Raw genomic sequence first — 12214 nt, forward strand, 5'->3', positions numbered from 1 at the left:
AAGGTGAAGTTTAATTAAATGGCCTGTGATCTAAAAAGCTGTATTATTTTGCCTTTTTAATGTTGTGTTGCTCCTCCTCTCCCACATACACATTCTATTTATGAAAGTAAAGGAACAAGAAAAAGTCCTGTAGTTTGCCAGGCTGTCTGTCAGTTCAGGAAAAGTATTAACAATTCTGTCCATCATCACTTTGGTTTAGGGCAGAATAGAACCAGGGAATGTGACGGGTGAGTAGAGAAAATGGTTTTTATTGTACAAGTGGAGAAGCTGGTTTTGAAAAAACACACATAATAATGTTTTTTTACTTGATACATTTTTGGTGCTGCTGCTTTTGTTGTCATGATGTTTTTTAAAAGCTTACACCTATTTTATATACAGCACTAGAGCATTTTGCTAAGTTACTGCAAGGTAGTGATATATAACTATAAAGTATATATAAACTCTTCCTTCGAGACAAAGAAGTTGTCACCTGCCCTGGCCGGGTTGCTTAGTTGGTTGGAGCATCATTTCATACACCAAAAAACATTGCAGGTTCGATTCCTGGGCAGGGCACATACCCAAGTTGTGAGTTTGATTCCCCAGTCGGGGTACATACAGGAGCCAACTGATCAATGTTTCTCACATTGATGTTTCTCTCTCTTTTTCTCTCCCTTCCTCTCTCTCTAAAATTAGTTTTTGAAAAAAGAAGTTGCCAGTCCTTGACATGGTTAGGGATTACGTAACACTAATGGCAGAGTTATCAGGGAGAATAAATATTGATAGTTTACTTATACCCTCAAAAGCTCATACCTGCCTAACACTGTGGTATCACAGCTTCGTACATCAACATTAATTCTCAGAAATAGTGGAACCTCACTATCTTGTTCTCAAAGCTTACACCATAAAACTGATTTGTAAGGGAATTCATCTTTATAACAAGGTCTTTTTCACTCGTTTAGTATTCCTGTTACGGGACCCCATTGCATAAATACTAAGATAAACACTACTACTTGCTGAGTCCTGCTTTTAATCAAAAAGTGTTATAGCAAATTTTAAGTGCAATTTAATCTCTCACGAATTAAGAAAATATTGAGCACCTACTTGTACATAATAGTGACAAACAATAATGGATTCAGTGTTGAACAATTTAAGGTCCCTGCCTTCAAAGAATTTACATTCAAGGAGAGAAGATAAGACAGGCATACAAAAAATGATAATGTAATGCATAGTGTGAAGTAAAAGACCAAAGAGAAGTACAGGTTATTCTAAGAGTATAAAGGAGGTGACATTTGAGCTGCGCTTTGATGTGGTATAGAATTTCATCAGGGAGAAGTTAGGAAACAGGCACTTTGAAAGGATAAGCTATGTTGAAAAAATGAAAAAAATATATATTTGTTTGGATAGTAGGGTACATAATATTATATGTAGATAAAACTGTAGAAAGATATTTTTGTGACCAGATAATGAAAGATATCAAATATCATTCTGTTTTATTTGGTAGGTAACAGGAAGCACTGCTTGGCATTTGACTGTTCAAAACTGGTTGAGGACAATAGCTCATGCAGTTATCTATAGGATGAAAGGAGAAGGGAGTAACTGGGAACATAAAGACTTAAATAGTTTAGTCACATGTTCTAGTAAAGGTTTGAGGAAGTGTCACGGCTTTGAGAATGATGTGTGCCTATCCCAGAAATCAGAGAATTGTGGGTATTGGAACCTATGGTGGGAAGTGTGGAGGGACAGGGGAAAGGAGGGGAGAAAGTGGTTCTCACCACTCTGAGCAGGGTGATGCTGAGGCAGAGAAAACAGAACAGTAGAGAAGGGAAGGGCAGGCAGCTTGGGACAGGGATGAAAGTTTGGGTTTGGACATACTGAACTTGAGATGGAAGAAGAATAGGTCCAGATGGAGAAGTCCAGCAATCAGTGTAAGGATAGAGATGTCAGCTTAGGAGTCATTCACAGGGATGCCATAGTTGATACTTTGTGAAGAATGGTTTTACCAAGGTTCAACACACATAAAGAGAAAAGAAAACTGAGACTAGGGTTCTGTGGAAATCTACATTAGGTGAACTGGAAGAGTAAAAGAGGGATGGAGTCTAGGTAAATAATCCAAAGATCTAAAAGAAATACTCAAATGGTAACTTCTTGCAAGCATAATGTAATTCATTCTTTCAACAAGTATGTATATATTTACCAGCACTGTTGGAGAATCTGAAACTACTGCAGATTCTGTATAATTCAGATTTTTGTCTGAATAAGACCAAGTCCTTGCTTTTCTGGAGCTTACACTTTACTAGGGGAAAGAGTAAGAGACTGATAATAAAAAGTAAATAAATTTGGACAATTAGAATTAATGTAATCAGTATGAAGAAAACAAAAACAGGAGGGCGTGACAGAGAGGGAATGCTGTTTCTCCAGTGCTTTCATGATGTTAATCCTTATAGATAAAGAAATTAAAAATTCAGTCATTTGGTCTGGTTTATGATAAAGTTCTGCATGGGACTGAAACTTTTCTCACTCCTCCTCTACCCACTATCTGTGTTATCAGCCTTTCCTTCCCTTACTAATATTCTCTCTCTTTTTTTTTTTTAATTGATCTTAGGGCAGAAGTAGGTGAAAGAGCGAGAGAGGAACATCGATGTGAGAGAGATACATCAGTTGGTTGCCTCCCGTACATGCCCCAACCAAGGATGGAACCCACAACCTGGGTATGTGCCCTGATCAAAATTGAACCCTCGACCTTCCGGTGCACAGGGATGACGCTCCAACCAACTGAACCACACTGGCCAGGGCCCTCCCTTACCAATATTGTAGTGAAGGCATATTTCATAAAAGTTAGCATCAGTTCATAAAAGGTATAATTATTTGAATCTTGAACATGAAAAATAATAATTTATAAAAAAAGGGTATATGGAGATATGTTTGTGTTGAAGTTTGACAACCTTAATCTAATTTACTTACATGGTTGGAATAAATTACTGTGTGTATGTAGGCCACTGGGAACCAAAATTTTGGCTGTTAGCTAATTTTCACATGTCCCCTGAATTTTTTAAAAAGTGACAACTTGCCCAGCCAGTGTGGCTCAGCAGTTGAGCATTGACCTATGATCCAGGAGATCACAGTTCAATTTGCAGTCAGGGCACATGCCCAGGTTTAGGGCTCAGTCCCCAGGAGGGGGCATGCAGGAGGCAGCCAATCAGTGATTCTCATCATTGATGTTTCTGTCTCCCTCTCCCTTCCCCCCTCTCCCTTCTCCAAGACTTCTTGGTAGCTTTGCTTTTTCCAAAATGGCTTTCTAACTTAAATATACAACTCCTAGATCTGGCTGTTTGGAGAGAGCTGGTGTTTAAATTCAATTTACAATTACAATTTAGTAACATCATACAAATTTGAGTATTTTATTTGAGGTAGATATATCCATTTCTATGCAAAGGAAAATAGACTTTCTGGCTGCTTGCAATTTAATTAGTGTAGTCTTTTTAAAAATAAAAGTGTTATGTTTGATGATTATGACTTGGGGAATTTTGCTTTTCATGAGACTGTCCCAGTATCTGACTTTTTTCTGCATACTACTGTCTTTAAAACCAATTCTGAGACCCCCTTAGATAACATAATTTGGGCCTCTTTAAATGCATTAGAGCTTTAAGCTTATTCAGAGCAAGGTTATTTCTGTTGAATGACTCTTTACACCCACTAGTCATTTTCCTTTTTAAAATATTTTACCACAGTTTCTTCACATAAGTTGATTTGTCTGCCCTGAGTTAAATGCTGAAATGTGAAGATGATTTATTATGACCATTATAAGTAGGGTTATCTTAGAGAAGACCTAGGGACTCTTAGTGCCTAGATTAAGGAGACTTTTAAAATATGTAATGGTTAATTAGGTAAACTTGAATGAATTTCTATCACTTTTTTTAAGCAATAATGAAATAAATATAAAGTATTGCAACAGCCCTGGCCATGTGGATCAGTTGGTTGGAGCATCATCCCGTACACCAGGGAGTTGCAGGTTCAATTCCTGGTCAGGACACATGTCTAGGTTATAGGTTCCATCCCTGACTGCACATGCAGGAGGCAATTGATCAATGTTTCTCTCTCATATCAATGTTTCTGTCTCTCTCTCCCTTCCTCTCTCTCTAAAAAGCAATAAAAAACATAAAGTATTGCAAAAAAACTTTTAGTAGAAATACCAAAATATTGCATCCAGGTATGTTATCTTCTTTAAAGTAAATCTCTTAGGGGATAAAGTCCACAGATCATTTTGGGAACATTTTTTGAAGGACTTTCAGGGTTTTTCCACTTTCCTTCAGAATGACAAAATATCCTTTGAGAGGAAGTTTGGGTTGTGTGTGTTTTTTTGTGTTTTTTTTACAGTACTCACATATCACTTGGAGCTAGATTTGGCAAAAATGTAGTTGATCAAACTGAGCTTTTTAAATGAGAAATACGGGGTAACTTTAAAAATTTTTTCTTTGGCTTTTAAAACGTTTTAAAGACTTATCTTCAAAAGTTAATAATTTCCTGAAATAATTATTTTTAATGGATATCACTTATTTATATGGTATATTCTAGAAAGATTGTTTATCAAACTTATTATTTTATAGTCACTACTCTTTTTTCTAAAATTAGAAACTAAATTATTTTCAACTAGGGTAATAAAGAAATAGATATGAACTATTTTCTTCTTCTTGTATTAGAATATAGGTGATACATTGTAATCCTAGTTTTAAAATTTTTATAGCCTTTATGTAATAGAATAGTCCTAAAATTAATGAAACAGTTTTTCACTGAGTCTTAGGGGTGGTCAACTTAGATTATAAAAATAAATCCAATCAGATGGATTTATGTATTTGCTGTTGTCACATACTGATATGTGTATATCTGTTGTTTTCCGGTTAGATTTATTCTCCTGACCATACCAGCAGTAGTTTTCCATCAAATCCATCAACACCAGTTGGATCACCCTCACCTCTCACAGGTAGGCTTTTGTATTATCTAACTACTTAATAACATGAATGGGGCTACTTGGAAATATTTTAAATTTATTTTTAAATAAAATCCAGCAAAAATTCATGAAAAAAATAGATATTGAGAAAGTATGTAAACAGAGCTTTCCTTTTGGGCTCATTGTTGGAGAATATTGAAATGTTTGCTAGTTTTTGAATTATATGTTTATATTTTCTCTTATTCTTAAAATAATTTGTAATTTCTAAGGACAATTTTTATCTTTATAATAAGATAAAAATAAAGCTAGGCAATTGGATGAAGGTAAAATGTGGAGAAGGAGCTAAATCAACAGTTTTTATAAGATAGCATAGAAAATAAACAGAATAATCTATTTAGAAGTACATGTAATTTCTTCCTTGTTTTCCTGTACCATGTGTGCAACTCAAAAATGAATAACTGTTTCTGCTAGATAGTTTGTTCCTATTTTTAGGTCCACTAAGTTACCATTTCATATCTATATAAATAAATTCCTGGGGGAAATGTTGGTGTTTTTGTTTTTTTAAGTAGGAGACCATGTTCTAATACTTCCTCTTTCATTATCTCATGATCGAACTTTAGAATTTTTTTTATTTTTTATTGATTTCAGAGAGAGGAAGGGAGGAGAGAGAAACATCAGTGATGAGAGAGAATCATTGATGGGCTGCCTCCTGCGCGCCCCCTACTGGGGATTGAGCCCTTAACCCAGGCATGTGCCCTGACTGGGAATCAAACCTTGACCTCCTGGTTCATGGATCAATGCTCAACCACTGAGCATCACCAGCTGGGTGAAAATGTTGGGGGTTTTTTGCTAAGGAAAAGGACTCTCTGTGAATGTAGATAAATATTGTTATTGGAGTTAAATATGTGTTTCAGATTTGCTTTATGTTTTCCTTTTCCTTTTTCACATTAGCTTTAACAAGTTTCAGATATATCAATCCTACAGTCTAAATTTGCTGAGATACAATTGTTATCGTAAATAGAAATTTTTAGATTTATTAGAAATAAATAAAATTACAAGAAAATGCTAATATCTTTAAGCTATAATTTAAAAACTTGAACTTGCCTGGCGGGGCGTGGCTCAGCAATTGAGCGTTGACCTAGGATCCAGGCGATCAGGGTTCGATTTCCGGTCAGGGCACATGCCCGGGTTGCGGGCTCGATCAATGACTCTCTCATTATTGATGTTTCTATCTCTGTCTCTCCCTCGCCTTTCCTCTCTCTGAAATCAGTAAAGATATATTTTTAAAAATTAAAATTAAAAAAATTTAAAAAATAAAAACTTGAACTTTATTTTCTACCAGTATTTAGAGAAAAACTATGCTGAAGAAGAAAGTGTTCATTCCGAGGATAGTCAGGCAAATGAGTAAAAATTGCCATATTCCTCCAACAGTTAACCTCAGAAATGGTTTTCTTTTCCTGATCAAGCCATTGGTTAAGTCCGTGTGGTTTTGTTGTTATTAAGCCTTTTTTGCATTGTTCAGGATTTCTGAAAATCAGGGCTCTGGTGTATCAGGGCCCTGGCTATCACCTGTGCTTTGTATATTAGCCTTGTGACTCTGCTCTTAGCATTCCGGTGTGGAGATGATGAACTGCTGGCAGCTGCTTTCAGCTATTAGCGGGTTCTGCCACTTTCTCAGACACCATGGCTTCAGCTGTCTAGTAAAAGTTGAACAGCTGTTCCCCACATAGACTGGACTATGAAAGACCCATTGACTTAAAGTTGTTGTTTAACAGAGAGCTGAAATTACAGGAAGAATGATGTAACTTTAACCCTGCTCACCCTCTTGGCAGAATTTTACTGAAATTATCAGTATCATTTTTACCACCGCCTGTTTCACTTTCTCATCTGAGGTGCTGTATTAGCCCTTACTGTATGTTCCCACTCCCTCTACTGCGCTGCCCAGTAAGATGGCTGTAAAGGTGTTTTTGGTTTCATTAACGCTGGATGGGAAAGCAGACAACAGAGGAGCTCAGCATTTATGAAGTGATATCAGTAAAATGGAAAAATCAGAGACTTAGACATCTTTCAAAAAATAATGGTCCAAACTAGAGTGTCACATTTCCTCCTCCATCTTTAGTTAACGTTTAATGGGTGGAGTCCTCTTTTCTCCTTAATTCAGCTGATTAATGAAAACCTATGAACTGTTGGATTGTGTAGTGAAGTATTAATAGGCTCTTCAGCAGCCTAATCAAAGAAAAATACTTTCATATACTCTGAAAGGGCAAACTGACAACTGATTTTATGCAGGTGTATCTGCTGTTTCCTGTATCTAGTGTTTCCTTATTATCAACATACACACAAATTGGCAGAGCAGAGATGAAGAGGGAAGAGGGGAAAAGGAGAACAGCACTGTGCGATCACATATTCACGGTTAAAGAAAAAATGAGAAAGATGGAGCAAACCAGCGCTTCTACATAATGTGGAAATTATTGTGTACCTTGTGTGGCAGTAGCCTGTTATCCAGAGTAAAAAATTCTACCCACTGTGTGCTCCCCTCACTTGCCCTGTCCCTTATGCCTCATCAGCCAGACCTAGCACGGGCCTTGTAAGGATTGATAAACAGGTGCAGAGCCACATAGGCAGCTTCTAAGGAAATCATCACTCTTGCTTAAATCCTGCTCATTTTCCTTGGGAACTTTTCAGGCCAAGAACATACATTTCTACCTAGAGAATGCTTATGGGGAAGCTTCTGAGATGATGATATTGTATCACTTAGGATCCTTTAGGCTGAAAGAAAGAAACTTTTGTCTCAGCTAGCTTAGATAATAAGAGGGTTGGGTATCTTGTATAACAAGAAGCCCATAGCAGAGCAAGTTCTTGGACTAGAATGTCAGGACATCTGCTCTACTTCTTTGCAATTTCTTCCTCAGACTTGTGGCAAGATAGCAGTTCAAGGTCCCACATGCAGACATAACAATGTCCAGTAGGAAAAAGAGAACCATCTTTGTCTTTTAAGAATCCCCAGAAACCTCCTCAACAGATTTCCCCTCATGATTCATTGTATAGCACTGAACCTAACGCAGTTGCTCTCAACAGACATAAGATCACCATGTTTATCTTAGACATCAGGTTTATCCCAAGAGGCAAGAATATAATTACTCTTTCCCAGTTCACACTAGGAAAGGATAGACACACACACCCCTTCTGAACAAAATCAGGGCTGGGCAGCAAGGCAGAAGAGAAGAACGGCTGTGTCTATTACAGTTGTTATTTGGGAAAAGACATGAGTATTTGAGTTAAGAGAATGTGTTTACTAAAGGAACTTGGCAAGCAGACAAGCTTTAAAACCATGTTTTGACTTTATCTCCTTCTGGAATATAAGTGAATAAAAGTTTAATAATTTCAGTACACAATAGCAATCTTCAGAACATTCACAATAAAAACAGAGGGAGAGAGGAAAGAAAGGATTCCTCAGTTGTGGCTAGTTTAATCAATGAGGTTATTTACTTAAAGCAGAGGGCTCAGGATAGACTGCATGAAGAGGTAGTATTTTAAAAGGAGGTGAATACAAGTCCCTGGTTATAAAGGGAAAAGCATAACAAAGATAACAAAGATGCAGTTGTAAGAAAGTGTGTGACCTGTTCCTCCAGAGCCATCGAGATGACTGATTATGAACTTTTCATGTGTGGATGTGTGAAGAACTAAGATGGAAAGGTTGGCTGGGGCCAGGTTGTGGAATGCAGAGCACTAAATGCTACAGTAAGGATTATCCAACCTTTCCCAAGCATGCGGGAATCTCGTGAAAGTTTGAGTTTAGGGTGAGAGTACAAAGGGAAACAGCTAACAAAATAAGAATATGCAAGGTAAATGGTCCTAAGAATTTCTCTAAGCCACACAAAATGTTAGTATCTATTCTCTAACTTTATTAACCAGTTTTATTTGGCAAAGTACTTGCTAAGTCCCACTCAGACTAAGAACAGATCAGAAACACTGAGTGAATTTTAGATTTAGGGTCAAAGAAAGCCTTTCCATATTTTCTAGGTGTGAATAATTTGATTCTGTTATCCTAGTCACCCAGCTAGCTTGTTTTCTGAAATGGTCAATAAATTTTAATATCAAGTAGGTTTATTATAATCCTTCTTGAATAAAAGCTAGCTCTTTGGGGTGCTCACTAAAAAGCACAGGGCAATTACAGAAATTAACTATATTAATAGTTGAAAGCTTGTGCCTATCTAATAGAAGGAAGTAGAAGCCCAAAGCTTCTTTAGGGGTATTATGCTGAGTGAAATAAGTCAGACAGAGAAAGACAAATACCATATGATTTCACTTATATGTGGAATCTTAAAAAAACAAACAAAATAAACTCATAGGTACAGAGAACATATTGATGGTTGCCAGATTGGGGGTGGGGGTGAAAAAGGTGAAGGGATCATGATGTGCAAATTGCAAGTTATAAAAACAGTCACGGGGATGTACAGTACAGTGTAGAGAATGTAGTCAATAATATTGTAATAGCTATATATAGTGTCATACGGGTAAGAGAATTATCAGGGTGATCACTTCTTAAGTTATATAAATGTCTAATCACTATGTTGTACATCTAAAGCTAATATAATATTGTGTCAATAGTAATTGAAAAATAAAATACAATTTTTTTTAAAAGCCTGTATATATGTCTTCCACCAGATAATAGGTGAGAGGGAAGGAAGGAGGGCAGCATCCTGTTCTCTAAGAAACCCCTGAGGTTGTCAACCTTTGCACTACTGTTTTTCCATATTTGTGCAGTGATGCTACAGTAGATTATTATAAGCTAGAGATACCAATATGTTCTAAATTTAATCTATATATTTTATTCACACACTAGTTTTACAAAAAGATGTCTAATGTCAGAGATATGTTAGCTAGCACTATGGTCTGTTTCCAGAATTTGAATTCCATTCACAACCCCAAAGGTTTCATCCTTAGCTAATAAGCCATCAGTGGGCCCAAGTTGTAAAAGTTTACATATCTTTTTTCTTCACTGATTACACTGTAGATCTACCATCAGGAAGAAATAATGATAATGTCCCATAGTCAAAAAGACCTTTAGGCTCATGAAATGAATGCTTTTATATTTTTTACCTCATTGATTGGCCTTGTGAGACCAATTAAAAACAAAACAAAAAACAATGTGTCCCTGTTTTATAGTCACTGCTTATAAAATTAATTAATACAGATCAGTGAGAATGAAGTTTCACTAATTCCCAGTATCCACTAAGCTTTCATTCCCTCTTTGAGTTTTGCCAGCCATAGGATTGACTTCTGCTGAACTAACTCTTAACTATCCATCATCCCCTTTGTTACCAGTAGCATGGATTTTTGAATTGACCAAGTGGGGTTCAAGGACCTCTGTCCATGAAATATAACTTGGCATTTGTATGAAGTTCAGACAGATAGTAATTTAACCATATTAGTATTTTGTTTTAACCAAGTATGTCACAGTGGGCAGCCCCATCTATAATAAAAACAAAATAGGTTTGAGTATATTTGTACTTTTCTAATTTAACAAATTGCATTTTAGAGATAGACCTTAGCATAGTTTTTTTCTATAACTATCAAAAAAATAACAAATCATGATTTTTTTACCTGAGTAATTCAGTGCACACATCTTATTGTTCAACATTAAGCTAGTGAAGAAACAGAAAAATTGCATGTTTTGCAAAACAGATGTGTTCTAACAATTCTGAGGTGTTTAAACATAAAACTTGACTTCATATTCCACACAAATTAAGAAATTTGATGATCAGGATCCTATCATAGGCTGATCACCTAAGGGGGTTGGGAAAGATGGAGCAAAATGATTGAAAATAAAATATTGTGAACATTAAGGGAAACTATTTTTAAAATAATTTAGGCTTTTTCAAAATAGATTAAAATTAACCTCTTATTTATATAAAAATTCATAATTCTACGTCAGTGCTTTGAAACTAATGCACTGAAATCAGTAATAACATTTTGCCGTGTTGTTTTTATATGAATTCTTCGTATGGTCAGTTACTGGGTTTTTTCTAGTTGCTAAATTCTACTTGTTAATTATAAAATTAGTCTACAAGCTTCTGTTTTAATGTGAAGTTTTAGATTGTCCTTAATGTGTGTATTTGAATTATGATTACATTTGTACATCTAGCAGGAGCCTTTATTGGTCCTCAAAATAGGTGATAATTTGCTTACAAGAAAAAAAAGGGGTGAGGGGGTATCTGATGAAGTGCTAACATATTTTTCTCACAATTTTAGAATTTAAGATTTTTCTGTATGATCACAACAATGTGCATATAATTAATTGTGAAATATAATCCATTATTAAGAGTCTGTGTATCCACCTTTTCAACTTGCAAAATATATATGATTGATGTAATACAATTACTAGGTTATTCAGCTAAGATGAAATATACATAAGTTTTTAGTCTCCCAAATGTGTCAAATTAACCTGCAACAACAAGCTCCACTAGAACGTAGTTTAAAATTAAGTTAGCAATAAATGAGACAGATTAATCAAACCTTTAACTTTGCCAACTTCAGATTTCTTACAAAATTTGGGTTGTCGCTAAAGCTTTTATTAAGAATAGTAATATATATTTAATTAAATGGTCTTCATTGTTTTTTATAAATAACTTATTTTCAAATGTAGAATGATGAACTAGTTAAGATTTTTGATCAATTGTCCTTTTTCCTTTTAAAGCTGTTTGGCAAGACCATTAAAACTGGATTCTCCCCAACACATGGATGATTTAATCCCTTTATTTTTTATTACTTTTTTTTTTCTTTCTTTTTATTCTTTTTGCTCTGAACTTGTATCCTTTCATTTTTTTCTCTCTTCATTTTTTATTTTGGTACTTTTCTAAAGTTGAACAACGAACAGAATTTAACAAATTTTTATAATATTTCCAAATTAAATAATGTGCTTTGGTATAAATTATGTTGGGAAAAAAATTTAACAGATAATCCTAAATGCATTTGTAGTCACTTGAAATTGCTTCATTTGTGCATTGCTAAAGGCACAAGTTAATATGACCCTTTAGAAAGCAATTTAGCCGTATGAATTAAGGATCATAAATATGTTCATACCTTTTAATTTAGAATGCTACTTATCTTCAAGACATTTTCCCCATTTACCATTCATAATATAATAATACTCATTTACTATTATTCATCATAGCCAATTGAAAGTAACCAAAATGTCCCACAGTGAGGTAATGGTGATTAAGCAAATTATCTTGAGAATCAGATGAATATTAATGTAGTCAGTCATTAATAGCATTATTTTAAAGA

The 12214-nt window shown here is 35.2% G+C and overlaps 1 protein-coding gene across 11 annotated transcripts in view; it reads left to right on the forward strand.

Annotated features, from left to right (window-relative positions):
* TCF12 (transcription factor 12) overlaps nucleotides 1–12214 on the forward strand; it is a 301154-nt gene that overhangs the window by 263247 nt on the left and 25693 nt on the right. For all 11 annotated transcript variants that reach the window (XM_081162122.1, XM_081162127.1, XM_081162128.1 and 8 more), the window contains one exon: nucleotides 4879–4957. In XM_081162122.1, the coding sequence (XP_081018248.1) occupies nucleotides 4879–4957 (79 nt within the window). The remainder of the gene's footprint in view (nucleotides 1–4878; nucleotides 4958–12214) is intronic.

This window comes from Miniopterus schreibersii, assembly GCF_964146895.1.
Source record: "Miniopterus schreibersii genome assembly, chromosome: 1".
Lineage (NCBI taxonomy): Eukaryota > Metazoa > Chordata > Mammalia > Chiroptera > Miniopteridae > Miniopterus > Miniopterus schreibersii.